The sequence below is a fragment of the Stegostoma tigrinum genome, chromosome 44 (genome assembly GCF_030684315.1).
Source record: "Stegostoma tigrinum isolate sSteTig4 chromosome 44, sSteTig4.hap1, whole genome shotgun sequence".
NCBI lineage: Eukaryota > Metazoa > Chordata > Chondrichthyes > Orectolobiformes > Stegostomatidae > Stegostoma > Stegostoma tigrinum.
In genome coordinates, this window is record NC_081397.1 from 15,182,054 (window position 1) to 15,197,379 (window position 15,326).

The 15,326-nt window shown below is 45.4% G+C and overlaps 1 protein-coding gene across 5 annotated transcripts in view; it reads right to left on the reverse strand.

Moving 5' to 3' along the window:
- Window positions 1–15,326, reverse strand: part of LOC125450339 (Fc receptor-like protein 3) — a 34,182-nt gene that overhangs the window by 14,049 nt on the left and 4,807 nt on the right. For 4 of the 5 annotated variants that reach the window (XM_059641954.1, XM_059641952.1, XM_059641955.1 and 1 more), the window contains exons 3-7: window positions 14,124–14,153; window positions 8,522–8,782; window positions 6,304–6,585; window positions 5,252–5,524; window positions 4,298–4,582 (exon numbers count right to left, since the gene is read on the reverse strand). In XM_059641954.1, coding sequence (XP_059497937.1) covers window positions 4,298–4,582; window positions 5,252–5,524; window positions 6,304–6,585; window positions 8,522–8,782; window positions 14,124–14,153 — 1,131 coding nt within the window. The remainder of the gene's footprint in view (window positions 1–4,297; window positions 4,583–5,251; window positions 5,525–6,303; window positions 6,586–8,521; window positions 8,783–14,123; window positions 14,154–15,326) is intronic. The other variant, XM_059641956.1, reaches the window with a different exon arrangement.

The following is a 15,326-nucleotide window of genomic DNA, read 5'->3' on the forward strand; positions in this document are numbered from 1 at the left end:
TGGGGACCGCTTTGCAGAACACCTCCGCTCAGTTCGCAACAAACAACTGCACCTCCCAGTCGCAAACCATTTCCACTCCCCCTCCCATTCTTTAGATGACATGTCCATCATGGGCCTCCTGCAGTGCCACAATGATGCCACCCAAAGGTTGCAGGAACAGCAACTCAAATTCCGCTTGGGAACCCTGCAGCCCAATGGTATCAATGTGGACTTCACCAGCTTCAAAATCTCCCCTTCCCCCACCGCATCCCAAAACCAGCCCAGTTCGTCTCCTACCCCCACTGCACCATACAACCAGCCCAGCTCTTCCCCTCCACCCACTGCATCCCAAAACCAGTCCAACCTGTCTCTGCCTCCCTAACCTGTTCTTCCTCTCACCCATCCCTACCTCCCACCCCAAGCCGCACCTCCATCTCCTACCTACTAACCTCATCCCACCTCCTTGACCTGTCCGTCTTCCCTGGACTGACCTATCCCCTCCCTACCTCCACACCTATACTCTCCTCCCCATCTATCTTCTTTTCTCTCCATCTTCGGTCCGCCTCCCCCTCTCTCCCTATTTGTTCCAGAACCCTCACTCCATCCCCCTCTCTGATGAAGGGTCAAGGCCCGAAACGTCAGCTTTTGTGCTCCTGAGATGTTGCTGGGCCTGCTGTGTTCATCCAGCCTCACATTTTATTATCTTGGATTCTCCAGCATCTGCAGTTCCCATTATCTCTGATACACTATCCCATCATTATCCTTATGCTTATCTAAGGACTGTTTAAATGCCCCTAATGTGGCTGAGTTCACTACATTGGCAGGCAGGGTTCTCCACGTCCTTACCACTCTCTGTGTAAAAAGCCTGTCTCTGACATCTGTCTTATATCTATCACCCCTCAATTTGTAGCTATGCCCCCTTGTACAAGCTGAAGTCATCATGCACGGAAAAAGACTCTCACTGTCCACCCTATCTAATCCTCTGATCATCTTGTATGTCTCTAGTAAATCTCCTCTTAGCCTCCTTCTCTCCAATGAGAACAGACCCAAGTCCCTCAGCCTTTCTTCATAAGGCCTGCGCTCCAGACCAGGCAACATCCTGGTAAATCTCCTCTGCACCTTTTCCAATGCTTCCACATCCTTCCTTTAATGGGGTGACCAGAACTGCACACAATATTCCAAATGAGACCACACTAGCATTTTGTACAGTTGCAGCATGACATCACGGCTTTGGAACTCAGTCCCTCTACCAATAAAACCTAAAACTCGTTAAGCCTTTTTAACAGCACTGTCAACCTGTGTGGCAACTTTCAGGGATCTATGTACATGGACACCAAGATCCCTCTGCAAATCCACACTTCCAAGAATCCTTCCATTGACATGGTATTCTGCCTTCCTATTATTCCTCCCAAAGTGAATCACCTCACATTTATTCTTATTATACTCCATTTGCGACCTTTCGGCCCAATTCTGCAGTTTATCCAAGTCTCCCTGCAACTTGCAACATTCTTCCAAACTGTCCACCACTCCACTGACTTTAGTGTTATCTGCGAACTTACGAATCCATCCACCTATGCCTGCATCCAAGTCATTTCGTAAAATGACAAACAGCAGTGGTCCCAAAACAGATCCTTGAAGCACACCACTAGTAATCGGACTCCAGGCTGAATATTTTCCATCAACCACCACTCATTGCCTTCTTACAGAAAGCCAGTTTCTAATCCAAATTGCTAATTCTCCCTCAATCCCGTGCCTCTGTATTTTCTCCAATAGCCTATCATGTGGAACCTTATCAAAGGCTTTACTGAAGTCCATGTACACCACATCAACTGCCGAACTTCATCCATATGCTTGGTAACCTTCTCAAAAAACTCAACGAGGTTTGTGAGACACGACCTGCCCTTGACAAATCCATGTTGACTATCTCCAATCAAATTGTTGTTTGCTAGATTATTATAAATCCTATCTCTTCTCAACCTTTCCAAAATTTTTCCTACAACAGACGTAAGGCTCACAGGTCTATAATTGTCTGGGTCATCCCTACTGCCCTTCTTGAACAAGGGCACAACATTTGCAACCCTCCAGTCCTCTGGCACTAAACCTGTCGACAATGAGGACTTAAAGGTCAAGGCCAAAAGCTGCGCCACCTCCTCCCTCGCGTCCCAGGCAATCTTTGGAAAAATTCCATCTAGCCCAGGGGATTTATCTATGTTCACACCTTCTAGAATTGATAACACCTCCTCCTTACTCACCTTAATCCTTTCAATTCTAGTAGCCCGTAACTCAGTCATCTGTTCTACAATATTCTCCTGTTCCTCAGTGAAAACAGATGAGAAATAATCATTTAGCACCACTCCAATCTCCACAGGGTTCATACACAACTTCCCACCTCTGTCTTTGACTGGCCCTATTCCTAACCTAGTCATCCTCTTATTCCTCACATACCTATAAAAAACTTTAGGGTTCTCCTTTATTTTACCCAGCAATGTCTTCTCATGTCCCCCCCCCCTTGCTCTTCTTAACTGTCTCTTTAAATCCTTCCTAGCTAATCTGTAACTCTCCATCGCCTCATCTGAACCATCTCATCTCATTGTCACATAAGCCTCCCTCTTCCACTTACCAAGAGATACAATTTCTTTAGTAAACCACAGTTCCCTTCCCTCATCACTTCCTCCCTGCCTGACAGGGACATACCTGTCAAGGACATGCAATATCTGTTCCTTAAGCCAGCTCCACATTTCAAATTCTCACCCTAAGGGCAATGTGGGTCAACTGATAGCACATGGATGCAGTGATTCAACAAGGCAACTCACCACCACCTTCTCAAAGCGGGGCAACGTGGGACGGGGACTGCATTGCCCATGTCCCACATGTGAATACATAACTCCCAATGGAGTAGGCCTGCCTGTCATCGTTCACCAAAGATTGCACACTGTTTCTTGTATATAATTTAAGTTCAGTTCATTTTTAGAATCGGGAAGTGAGAAGCAAGCTCAGTCATGGTGAAACTGAGATAAAATGGTGTTATCTCAGATTCTCCAGCATCGGCAGTTCCTACTGTCTCAGTAATGGTGAAACTGAATGGCTCATGAAATCATGCTGAACAGAGACAAAATGCTGTTGTCGGGAGAAGGAAACCAGCCATCCCTACCCAGCATGGAACTCTGTGTGATTCCGAAACAAAAGTGAGGGGAATTACTTCGAACTGCCTTCTCAATAGGTCGTGTAAGTCAGTCTCTTCTCAGAAATGCAGTCTTCTGACAAAGTTCTCTCCAAATTGTGATTTTAAAAATACACCCTGAAAAATACCAAGCCCAAACCTCACCCTGACAATCATCAACACTTGACCAATCACCTCCCTTCACACTCGAAATGCCTGGTATTCTGCCCAAAATCAACACTTTGCTCATTAACATAACACACCTTTATATTTTGGACAGAAGATCAGAAGAGATGGGGCAGGTGTTGGTTCTCCAGCAAAATATCTAACCAAATATTCAGGGGGAGCATGATTTTTGGAAATGACAGGGAGGGAAGCAGTATGGGTGATATAGCTCTGTACGAGCTGGAATAGATATGGCAGCAACAAGAATGATCGAGCATCAGATGGTGTAGAAGCTATCATGGGCGAGGAGAAAACTATATTGGCTGGAGTTTGGAAGAACGATGGGAGGCATTGAATCTTAGGATGTTCTTGGTAATTGTACTGTGTACAATTTTGTTCACCCTGCTACAGGAAAGTTGTTCTGAAGCAGGGAATGGTGCCAAAAACCTTTAGAAGGATGTCACCGAGACTAGAAAGTTTGAATTATAACGAGAGGCTGGATAGGCTGGGGGTTTTATTTCTGACACATTGGAGGCTGAGGGGTGACCTCAGAGAGGTTTATAAAATCCTGAGGGGAATATGTAAGGTGATAAAGCCGAGGACTTCTCCCCAGGGTAGTGGGGGCTAAATCTAAAGGGCACTGGATAAGCTGAGATAGGAAAGGTATGTGAGGGGAAACATTTTCACACAGAGGGTGGTGCACATATGGAATGAGCTGCGAGAGGAAATGGTAGCGGCAATGACAACATTCAAAAGAAATTGCCAAATGCAGGCAAATGGGACTTTTTGGGAAACCTGTTCGGCGTGGACAAGTTCGGCTGAAGTGCCTGTTCCATACTGGATACCTCTATGACTCTAATATCCAAGGCTGTGTCACTTTAATCCAAAGTGACGTCTTCAATGACAATACACTAGTTTTGAGAGATCTCATCAGCAGTGGTCCCTGAGCCAATGGATCAGTTACTCTTTGGGAGAGAGTCCTTCTGAACTCACCTATCACTGTGATCTCTATGTCTTCACTGTGCAAAGGGCCTGTCACCTCATTTCTCACCGAGCAATGGTAAATCCCTTTGTCTTTTCTGCTGATGGTTTCAATGTTGTAAACAAGCTTAGTACTGTTGGAAAGCTCCCAGTACAGCTCCACACTTGAGCCCTTGTAGAATTGGTAATAAATCGGCAGAGAGCCATTGGAGACTGAACAGATTAAGGATGCCATATCTCCTTCGATTAGCTCCTTTCCTGATTGAATTACTAGTTCTGGCTTTGACACTGGAATTCCTGCAAATATAAACAAATGTTAGGTCCCTTTGCTTGGCAGAGTTAATTGCAAACTCAACTAAGAACTTAATCACAATCACATCCATTCTCATATCCATTTTTGTATGTTCAGTCTTTGGATGTGTGTCACTGGGTAATCCAGCATTTATTGCTCATCCCTAATTGTACAGAGGGATGTTTCAGGTTGTGGGCTCATTGTCTAAAGGAGACAGGGTAGGACTGAGATGGGGGCAAATGTCTTCACTGGGAGAGTGGAAATCCTGTGGAATTCTTTGTCACAGAATGTGTTTGGGCTGAGAACATTGCTTGCTGTTCAGGAAGGAGTTGGATAGAGTTCACATGGGCCAAGGGGACAGTGGGGGGCAGTGAACTGTGTCAGATGATCATCCATGATCCCATTGCGCGGACAGAACAGGCTGGAAGGGCCAAATGGCCAACTCCCGTATAATAATTTCCATAATTTTCTGGGGAAGTGAATCCCACAGGCTTCCCACTCTCGAGGTGAAAACATTTCTCCACATATCAATCCTAAATGGGTGACTCATTACCCTGTGCTGTTTGTCTCTACAGCTCTAATATATGGCTGTGGATGTGGGGAATGATGATAATCTGTCTCTACTTTGAATCCTTCACAGTTTAAAGAAAGGAACAATAATAAACGGTACTCACGCCTGATGGACAAATGGAGCTGATTACTGCGTTTCCGCACCTTACTGCCCGTAACTTCGCAATGGTAAGTACCCAAGTCGGCCGGACGAGCTGGCTCAGAGATGGAATTGCTGTGGTCGGACGGAGACTGGATAGGCATCCCATTTCTGTAAAAGCCGTACCGCAAGGAAGCTTCGGAGAGATTCTCTTCAACCAAGCACATCAGCTTAAACCATTGACCATCAACTAGCTGTCCCTCAGGATACACGGTCAGCTTAGGGACAGCGAATGCCTCTGGAAAGCAAAAGGACATGTTTCCGTTTGAGCTGTAGAGTGTCTGAGCTTGGGAAAGCTCAGTGATTAGAATGAGAGCAAGAAAATCCTGAGACAGAGTCAGCACGGGAGACTCCTAACCTCCTTCAAGGTCAATGAAGGCGGTTAGCATCATGTCAGATGAAGCTCAGATTTGGTGATGACCACAACACGTTTGGAATGAAAACGTGCAACCACAGTGAGAGCGTTGTGTCTGGTTCACCCATTCTCCACATTGTTGGAGGGATGTGTTAGCACTGGGAGAGGGTGCAGAGGGAGATTTATCAGGAGGCTGCCTTGGGGGATGGAGAGTTTCAGTGATGGAGAGAGATTGAACAGACTAGGATTGTTCTCCTTACATCGGAGGAGATTGAGACAGGGAGACATTATTGAGAGGTATAAAATGATGAAGAGCATAGGTCGAGAATACAGGAAGAAACTTGTTTTCCCTTTGGTAGAGGGACCAATGGCCCAGGCAGTGGGCATAGACATTAAAGATAAGGGGCAGGAGGTTTAGAGGCGTTGTGATGAAAAACACTTTCACTCACAGAATGTGGAACTCACTGCCAGTAAGGGTGGGAGAGACAGAAACCCTCATCACATTGAAGAAGTGTTTAAATGGTCCCTCATGATGCCAAAGCTCTGGGGCCAAGTGCTGGGGAAATGGGGATTAGAGAATAGTGAGGTGGCTGTTTCTGACTCAATGAGCCGAAAGGCCTTTAATTTGTGCTGGAAACTCTGCAATAATGACAGATACTTACCTTTCACGGAAATGTGAACATTGTCGCTCCTCTTCCTCAGATCAGAATTTGTCTCGATCGCTTCACAGGCGTAATTCCCAGAAACGTTTGCAGCCCATGCGTTGATCGTGTACACACCGCCAGCATCCGGCGCTGTCTCCAGGGCGCTGCCATCTCTGTAAAATGTGTAGTGAAGCCAGATGGAGCGCCGTGCTCTCCGAGCAATGCACGTCAGCGTGACCCGGAGCCCCTCAAATACTTCAGCCGCCGGCTCCACCCTCAGTACGGGCTTGGCAAAGCATTCTGGAATGTAACACACAGTCGGGGCTCATCTATCAACTGTTATAGTCACAGACCGAAAGGTACAGCAGTGATGAGGGGCAAAGAAGGTGAGCATTTAGTGACAAATGTCAGGGGACAGTGCAAAACATTATCCTTCTTTTGCTTTCCAAATATGAAATTCTGTCTCAAAGCCACAAAAAAAACATAGAATCAGGCCCTTCTGCCCAACTCGTCCATGCTGACCCAGTTTCCTAAGCTAATCTTCCATTCACAACCATTTAGTCTGTTGCCCTCCAAGCCTTTCCAGTTCAAATACCTCATATTGACACAGAGGTAGAGAAAAACCATTGGACAAAGTTATTTAAAGACATGAGGAGGATATACATTTGCCTTGCTCCCATCCCAGGATTCCAGAAAACAAAAAGGGAATTGAGCTATCGGGAGAGGGTGCATCAGCTGAAGCATTGGAAGCAGATGGGTCACCTTTGAGGTGTATAAAATCATGAGGGGCATAGATAAGGTAAATAATCAAATACCCACGTGAGGGCAATCCAAACCTGGAGGTTTAAGGGAACAGGGGAAAGATTTAAAAGGGACCTGAGGGGTAACTTTCTCACAGAGCGGGAGGTGCATGCATGGAAGGAACTGCCAGAGGAAGTGGTGGAGGTGAGGACAATTACAACATTTAAAGACATTTGGATGGATACACGATTGGAAATGTTTCGAGGGATATGGGCCAAACACAGGCAAATGATACAAGTTCACTTTGGGAAACCTGGTCAGCGTGGGTGAGTTAGGATAAAGGGCACGTTTCTGTGCTGTGTGATCGTATGACCCTATTTAGTGATGATGGATCACAATGATTGACATGGGTCACATCGACAGATTGCAACTTTCTCAGCTACACAGAGACAAAGGCTTGTCTAATGAGGGGAGACTGAGCAGGTTGGTCAGAGTTTAGAAGGATGAGAGAAGATTCCATTGATGTGTGTTGGGTAGCTCAGTTGGCTGGTTAGCTGGTCTGTGATCCACAATTGTTCCAACAGTGTGTGGTTCAAATCCCACACTGGCTGGAGTGACCACAATGGAACCTCTTTCTCAGAATCTCCCCTTGCCTGAGGTGTGGTGACCCTCAGGTTAAACCACCTCCTACTCCCCTCCCTCACTAATGGGACAGTGGGACCACAGTGACTTTACTACCTTTGCCATTGCTCACAAACCATTAAAGGCAGTTTGGGTTAACAGGGCCATTAAGAAGGCATATGGGACATTAGCCGTTGTCAGTGAAGGCATAGATTATAAAAGTGGGGAGGTGATGTTGGAGCTGAATAGGACTTTGGTGAGGCCACAGCTGGAGCACTGTGTGGCAGTCCGGATCACCGCAGAAAGGATGTGATTGCACTGGAAGAGTTGCAGAGGAGATTCCCCAGTACGTTGCCTGGGCTGGAGCATTTCGGCGATGAAGAGAGACTGGGTAAACTCGGGCTGTTTTCTTTGGAGAAGAGAAGGCTGAGGGGGGACCTGATTGGGGTGTGTAAGATGATGAGGGGCATAAACAGAGGGAGTAAGAAGCAGGTTTTCCCCTTATTCAAACGGCCAATAACAAGGCAGGACATCCTTTTAAATTGAAAGGCACTAGATTTAGAGGGAAACTTGAGGCTTGTAATACCCAGAGGATGGTGGGAATGTGGAATGCACTGCCTGGGACGGTCGTTGAGGTAGGAAACTCCCAAATACTTAAACAATACTTGGATGAGCACTTCAAGTGTCAGAACGTTCAAGGTTGTGGAGGCCTCGTGCTGGGGACAAAAGAATTCGTGTCACTTTAGCAGTACAGACAGGATGGAATAAAGAGATTCTGCTGTACTTTGTGACTTAGAATACCTCCAGTGTTTAAATTAAAAATCAAGAGAAATACGCACATTGCCTACCACAGAATGGAATATCAGGTACGTACCTTGAACTTGAACGTGAACATGTTGTGATTCTGACCCATCAATTTTGCAACTGTACAATCCACTGTCATCGGTGCTTTTTACTTTAATGCGATATGAAAATTCATCTGTTGTAGACTTCATTGAATGGATCTTCTTTCCATTTCTATAAAAGGTAAAGTCCTGCTTTGTCCTCCAATAATAGTATTGGCGCTGACAATTCAGTTCCAGTGTCTCTCCTTCCAAAGGTGAAACTGGGACAACATAGAAAGCCACTCGTTCAGCTAAGATCAAAAGCAAAGTCACATCATTACACTGGGAACTGCTCCTACAACATTCGTTATCACATTGTTTCCAAAATGGATTTTCAAGCATCAGTCCTGCCAACCTATTCCCAATATTTTATACAATCCAGCCCAGACAACTACTGTCAGAGATAATGGGAACTGCAGATGCTGGAGAATCCGAGATAACAAAGTGTGGAGCTGGATGAACACAGCAGGCTCAGCAGCACCTGAGGAGCACAAAAGCTGATGAAGGGTCGAGGCCTGAAATGTCACATTTTGTGCTCCTCAGATGCTGCTTGGCCTTCTGTGTTCATCCAGCTCCACACTTTGTTATCTCAGACAACTACTGTCAATCTTTTTGCAACTTAGATGGAGTGTTGAAGATCGATGTGCTCTCCTGACCTGAGGATGATCCATAAAACAGGGCATCAGGGAGGCTCAGTGGCTCGCACTGATGCTGCATAGCCCTAGCAACACAGGATCGATTCCACCGTTGGGTGACTGCGTGGAGATTGCACGCTCTCCCTTTGTGTGAGAGTTTCCTTGAGGTGCTCCAGTTTCCTCCCACAGTCCAAAGATGTGCAGGTTAGATAGATTGGCCCTGGCAAATTGCTCATAATGCGTCCAAGGGTGTACCGGCTCAGGTGGATTAGCCATGGGAAATACAGGGTTAGAGATGGGATGGCCCTGGGTCTGGGTAGTTGCACTTCAGAGGGTCAGTGTGGACTTGATGGACTGAAAGGCCTGCTTCCGCAATGTCGGGATTTTATCATTCTATGACCACAAGAAACAGGAGCGCAAGGATGGCATTTGACCATTGAGTCCCCTCCACCTTTCAGTGACATAAGACCTGAAGATTATAAGATGTAGGATCAGAATGAGGTCATGAGGTCATGATCATGTTGAAAGGTGGAGAGGAATCGATGGCCAAATGGCATAATACTGTTCCTGTTACTTATGGTCTTATGGCTCCTCCTCAGGTCAGGGGAACAAACCTGTACTGAAGGTCCAGAAGATGTAGGATCAGAATGGGGTAATTCAGCCTGTCGATTCTACAAGCGATGTACGTTCTAGGTAATGGGGGAAAAGTTTAAAGGAGGTGTGAGAGGCAAGTTCTTTTTACACAAAGGTCGGTAAGTGCCTTCAATGCACTGCCAGAGGAGGTGGTGGAGGTGGATACAACAGCAGCATTTAAGAGGCATCTTTACAGGTACATGGCCAGTCAAGGAATAGAGGGATATGGACAGCTTCGAGGGAAAGGGTTCAGCTCAGTAAGGCATCATGTGTTGGCACAGCCTTTTGGGCTTAAGGGCCTGTTCCTACAATGTTCTGTTGTTTGTTTCTTGAATACTGTACACTCCACTTCCATGGGCCTTTCTATGTAAATGAAATTCGAAGTTCACTTAGCAGTGATGACATCTTCAACAATTTCGCTTTTGACCATGCACTATATAGCATACAGTGATAATACCCACCAGTTTCATGTGTAAGTGAAATACTTTCCATTTTTGGACCAAGAACAATTCCTCCTTGGTCAGCCCACATTACAATTTTAAAGTCTCTCCTTCTTTTACCAACCCACTTCAAGATGGCGACCGAGCTGAGCATTTCAGCCAGGGCCCATCCACTCTGACCATTTCATTCTCTTTTTTCATTTTCCTCTTTTCTGTCTTTGTGTTTTTTTTTCTGTTTTCTTCTCCTGGTCTCAGCGTGGACACAGTGAGGCTTCCTCTCAGCTCGGTGTGGTGGCTTCCCAGCCCGGGGTGGGAGGCATTCAGCAGCCCATAGCAATCTCTCAAACCCAACGTCCGAGATAGCTGGTGGAGAAAGCAGGCCCCAATGCCACATAATACGGTGTGGAGCTGGATGAACACAGCAGGCCAAGCAGCATCTTAGGAGCAAGAAAGCTGGTGTTTCGGGCCGAGACCTGCCTACCCAGTGACCAGAACTGCCAGCAGCTTCTGCCTGGGCATGTTCCACGGGCAGCAGGAGATCAGAGGCAGCAGCAGCGGCTGCGATGGTAACACAGCCCGATGTGGGAAGAACAAGCAGTGAGGAGGGTTCCTGGGCATTTGCAGCGGTAGCCATGAGGCTAGGCAGCTGAGTTCCCTCAGAGAGCGAGCTGCACAGAGGGGACTGGGGCCCAGCAAGCACTCATTAAAAACTGCTGAAGTTTTCACTTGATTCCTTTATTTTTCTAGTTTATATTAAGAAATACTTCAATGTTAACTATTACCTTATTTCTTTATTTCCCTACTTCTTCTATGAAGGTCTGTAATTGCTAACTAATGAAACATTGTTTCCCTTATTGTTTTGTACTTAGTTACATCCAATACAAGAAATAGGCAAGGGAACCAGCAATATAAAGGAAGATTGCAAGAGTTTCTTTCAACATATAAATGGCTGAAGAGAGGCAAAAATGGGCTTTGGTCTGCTGGAAAATGATGGTGAATCAGTAGTAATGGGGAACAAAGAAATGGCTGAAGAACTGAATAAACACTTTGCATCAGTCTTCAAGGTGCAAGTCAGAATCAACATCCAAAAATTCAAGAGAGTCAGTGGGAGGGCAGAGATGAGTATGGTGGCCCTCACCAAGGAGAAGGTGCAAGAAAAACTGAATGGACTGAAGGTGGATAAATCACCTGGACCAGATGGACTACACCCCACAGTTCTGAGTGAGATAGCTGAAGAGATAGTGGAGGTGTTAGTTGTGGTCTTTCAGGAATCACTGGAGACAGGGACGGAGCCAGAGGACTGGAAAATCACGAGTGTAACCTCAGTTTAAGAAGGGAGTAAGGCAAAAGGTGGGAAATTACAGGCTGATTGGCCTGACCTCGGCCATTGGTAAGATTTTGAGCGTATTGTGAAGAATTACATTTCTGAATACTTGGAAGTACATGGTAAAATAGGACACAGCCAGCATGGTTACCTGGCAAATCTGTTAGAATTTTTTGTGGCAGTAACAGACAGGTTAGACCAAGGAGAAGCAACAGATGTTACCGACCTAGACTGGCAGAAGGCCTTTGGCAAGGTGCTGCACAAAAGGTTGCTGAGGAAGATAAGGGACTATGGTGTTGGAGGCAAGGTACCAGCATGAATAGAAGATTGGCTGCCTGGCAGGAAGGAGAGAGAGCGGTGATAAAAGGGTCCTACTTGGATGGTAGCCAGTGACAAGTCAAGATCTACAAGGGTCAGTCACAAGGTCTTCACTTTATGAAACAATGACCTAATTGAAGGAACTAAGGGCATTCTGGCTAAGTTTAGCGATGATACAAAGATAGGTGGGGCCACAGGCCGTACTGAGGAGGTGGGGAGGCTGCAAAAGGATTTAGACAGGTCAGGACAGTGGGCAAAGGATCTGTAGATGAAATACAATCTGGGCAAGTATGGGATCATTCACTTTGGTAGGAAGAATAAAAGTATAGACTATTTTTCCAGACGGGGAGAAAATTCAGAAATCTGAAGTGCAGAGGGACTTGGGAATCCTAGTCCAGATTTTCCTAAGGTAAACTTGCAGGTTGAGTTGGTGGTTAGGAAGGCAAATGAAATGTTGGCATTTATTTTGTGAGGACTGGAACATTAAAGCGGAGATGTAATTTTGAAGCTATATAAGGCTCTTCTCAATCCACATTGGGATTACTGTGAGAAATTTTGGGCCCCATATGTCAGGAAAGATACACTGGCCCTGGAGTGGGTCCAGAGGAGGTTCACGAGAATGATCCAGGAATGAAAGGCTTAACATATGAGGAATGTTCGTGGACTCTAAATATTTATCAATGGCGTTTTGAAGGATAACTGGGTATCAAACTGAAACTTACAAAATACTGAAAGGCCTGGCCAGAGTGAACATTGGAAATATGTTTCCATTGGCAGGACCAGACGAGGACCTGAGGGCACAACCTTGGAGTAAAGAATGAGGAGAAATTTCTTCAGCCAGAGAGTGATGAATCTATGGAATTCATTGTTACAGAAGGCTGTGGAGGCCAGGCCAGAGAGAAATAGATTCTTGATTGTCAAGGGGATCAAAGGTTATGTACAGAAGGCAGGAGAAAGGAGTTGAGAAACTTATCAGCCGTGATTGAATAGTGGAGCAGTTTCAATGGGCTGAACGGCCTAACTCCTGCTCCAATGTCTTAATATCTAAAACTGCACTAGAAGAGGGTCCATATTGGATCTTGTATTGGCTAATGAGCCTGGCCAGGTGAGAGGCCATTCAGTTGGAGTGCCTTTTGGTAACAGTGATCACAGGTGCTTATGTTTTAAGATAGCTATGAACAAGGATAAACCAGGACATTGAGGGAAGTTAATAAATTGGGGGAGTGCAAATTATGCCATTATTAGGCAACAGTATCAGAGAGTGATAGTTGGAAGGAGCTGTTATTAGGCAAGTCCACATTTGGTCAATGTCGCTGGAAGGGCCTGTTTCTGTGCTGTATATCTCTGAGACTATCTTAGTCTCCAATTGGTGCCTCATTATTTTGAGACTGTATCCTCTGCTCCTATACTCTCCCATGATGGGGCAACATCCTCTTGGCATTGACACTGCCAAACCTCTATATGTTTCAATGACACCACCTCTCATTCTTCTGAATTCCAGTGAGTATAGTCCCAACATTTTTAGTCTTTTCTCCTGAGACAATCTTTCCATACCAAGGTCCAGCCCAAATGAACCCTCTCTGAATTGCCTCCAATGAAATGAAATGTTTGCTTAACGGGAGCAAAACTGATCACAGTGCACCAGTTATGATTTCATCAGCACCTGCACAGTTGCAAGAAGACATCCCTACTCTTATACCCCAGCCCCCTTGAAATAATGGTCAATATTCCATAAGCCCTTCTTGATTATGTGCTGCCCCATGTGCGAGCTTTCTCAGTTTCATGCACAAGTCCCTTCCCCCTGCTACCAGTCCTTTTGCATTGGAGCTTTCTGCAGTTTCTCTCCAATTAAATAATACTTCGTTCTTTTGTTCTACTTTCCAAAATAATCACAAATTTGATTTCTTCTTCCAAAACAACCTGTTTTAAGTCTCACACCCATTTGAAGTATTGTGGTGGAGTTAAACGTTGTGCAGATTTACTGAATGGACTCTGTCCAATGTGACCAAGTCAATGAAACTGGTCACTGATCCTCATTGAAACTGGTGGCGTATCCACACAGGAAAAGAGTTGAAAATGATTCTGGTGCCCAATCTTTGAGAGACTATCTCTAACTCCGGACCTGAAGGACTGGGATCAAGTCCCATTTGAAGCATGTTTTGGAAAAGGTCGCGTAAAAGATTGTCCAGCAAGACTTCAAATTTCCAAACAATTATTCAAGAAATCAGCAGTTCCCTCCTACCTTGGGTGTTCCCACAGAGAGCGAGATTCACTGGAAAACAGAAGGGAATTGAAATGCAAATGTCATTATTTGTGACAGTGTCCTGGAAATGGCAAAGTAAAGACAATGTCAAAGCAATGAGTGTGGAAGCAGCAGAGAAACAGCATATGCCCTTTCGGTAACTCAATGGGCACCGGTAACTGTTAAATCTCATTGAAGTGGAGGCAGAAATAGGAATTGACATGAAGTGCATGGTGGCACCATTGGTTTCTCGCCCTTGTTTCAATCCCCCTTCAACTTGTGCTTTGTACCCTTCGCCTTTTATTTATCCCCGCATCTTCCCCTCCTATTTTCTCTCTCTTTCGGTTCCCAGTCACCATGCCATTCTTCATAAACAAGCAAAGGACTCCACATTTCTAGGTTTTTAAACAATAAAGTGCATTTGGGAAGACTTTGGAGCCCATTGTAAAGGATGAGATTTCTGAATATTTGGAATTGTATGGTAAAATAGGGCAAAGTCAGCATGGTTTCAGGAACGGGAGTTCATGCCTGACAAAATCTACTGTAATTCTTTGAGCAAGTAATGAACAGGGTAGACCAAGGAGAACCAATAGATGTTATCGACCAGGACTTCAAGAAGGACTTTGATAATGTGCCACACAGGTGGCTGCTAAGTAAGATAAGGGCCCATGGTGTTAGAGGCATGGTGCTGGCATGAATAGATAATTGGCCGTCTGGCAGAAAGCAGAGATTGGGGTTAATGGGGTCTTCTTCAGGATGGCAGCTGGTGACAAGTGGTGTTCCGCAAAGGTCAGTGTGGGAGCCACAAATTTTCATTTTGTACATTAATTATCTAGATAAAGCTACTGTGGGCATTCTGGCTAAGTTTGCAGATGATACAAAGATAGGTGGAGGGACAGGTAGTGATGAGGAGATGGCAAAGCTGCAGAACGATTTGGACAGGTTAGGAAAGTGGGCAAAGAACTAGCAGATGGAGTACAACATGGACAAGTGGAAGATAATGCACTTTGGTAAGAAGAATGAAAGCATGGACTATTTTCTAAATGGGGAGAAAATTCAGAAGTCTGAAGTGTAAGGAGACTTGGGAGTTCTAGTCCAGGATTCTCTCAAGGTAAACTTGCAGCTTGAGTCAGTACTCAGGAAGGCAAATGCAATGTTGGCTTTTATTTTGTGAGGACATGAATATAAAAGCAGGGATGAACT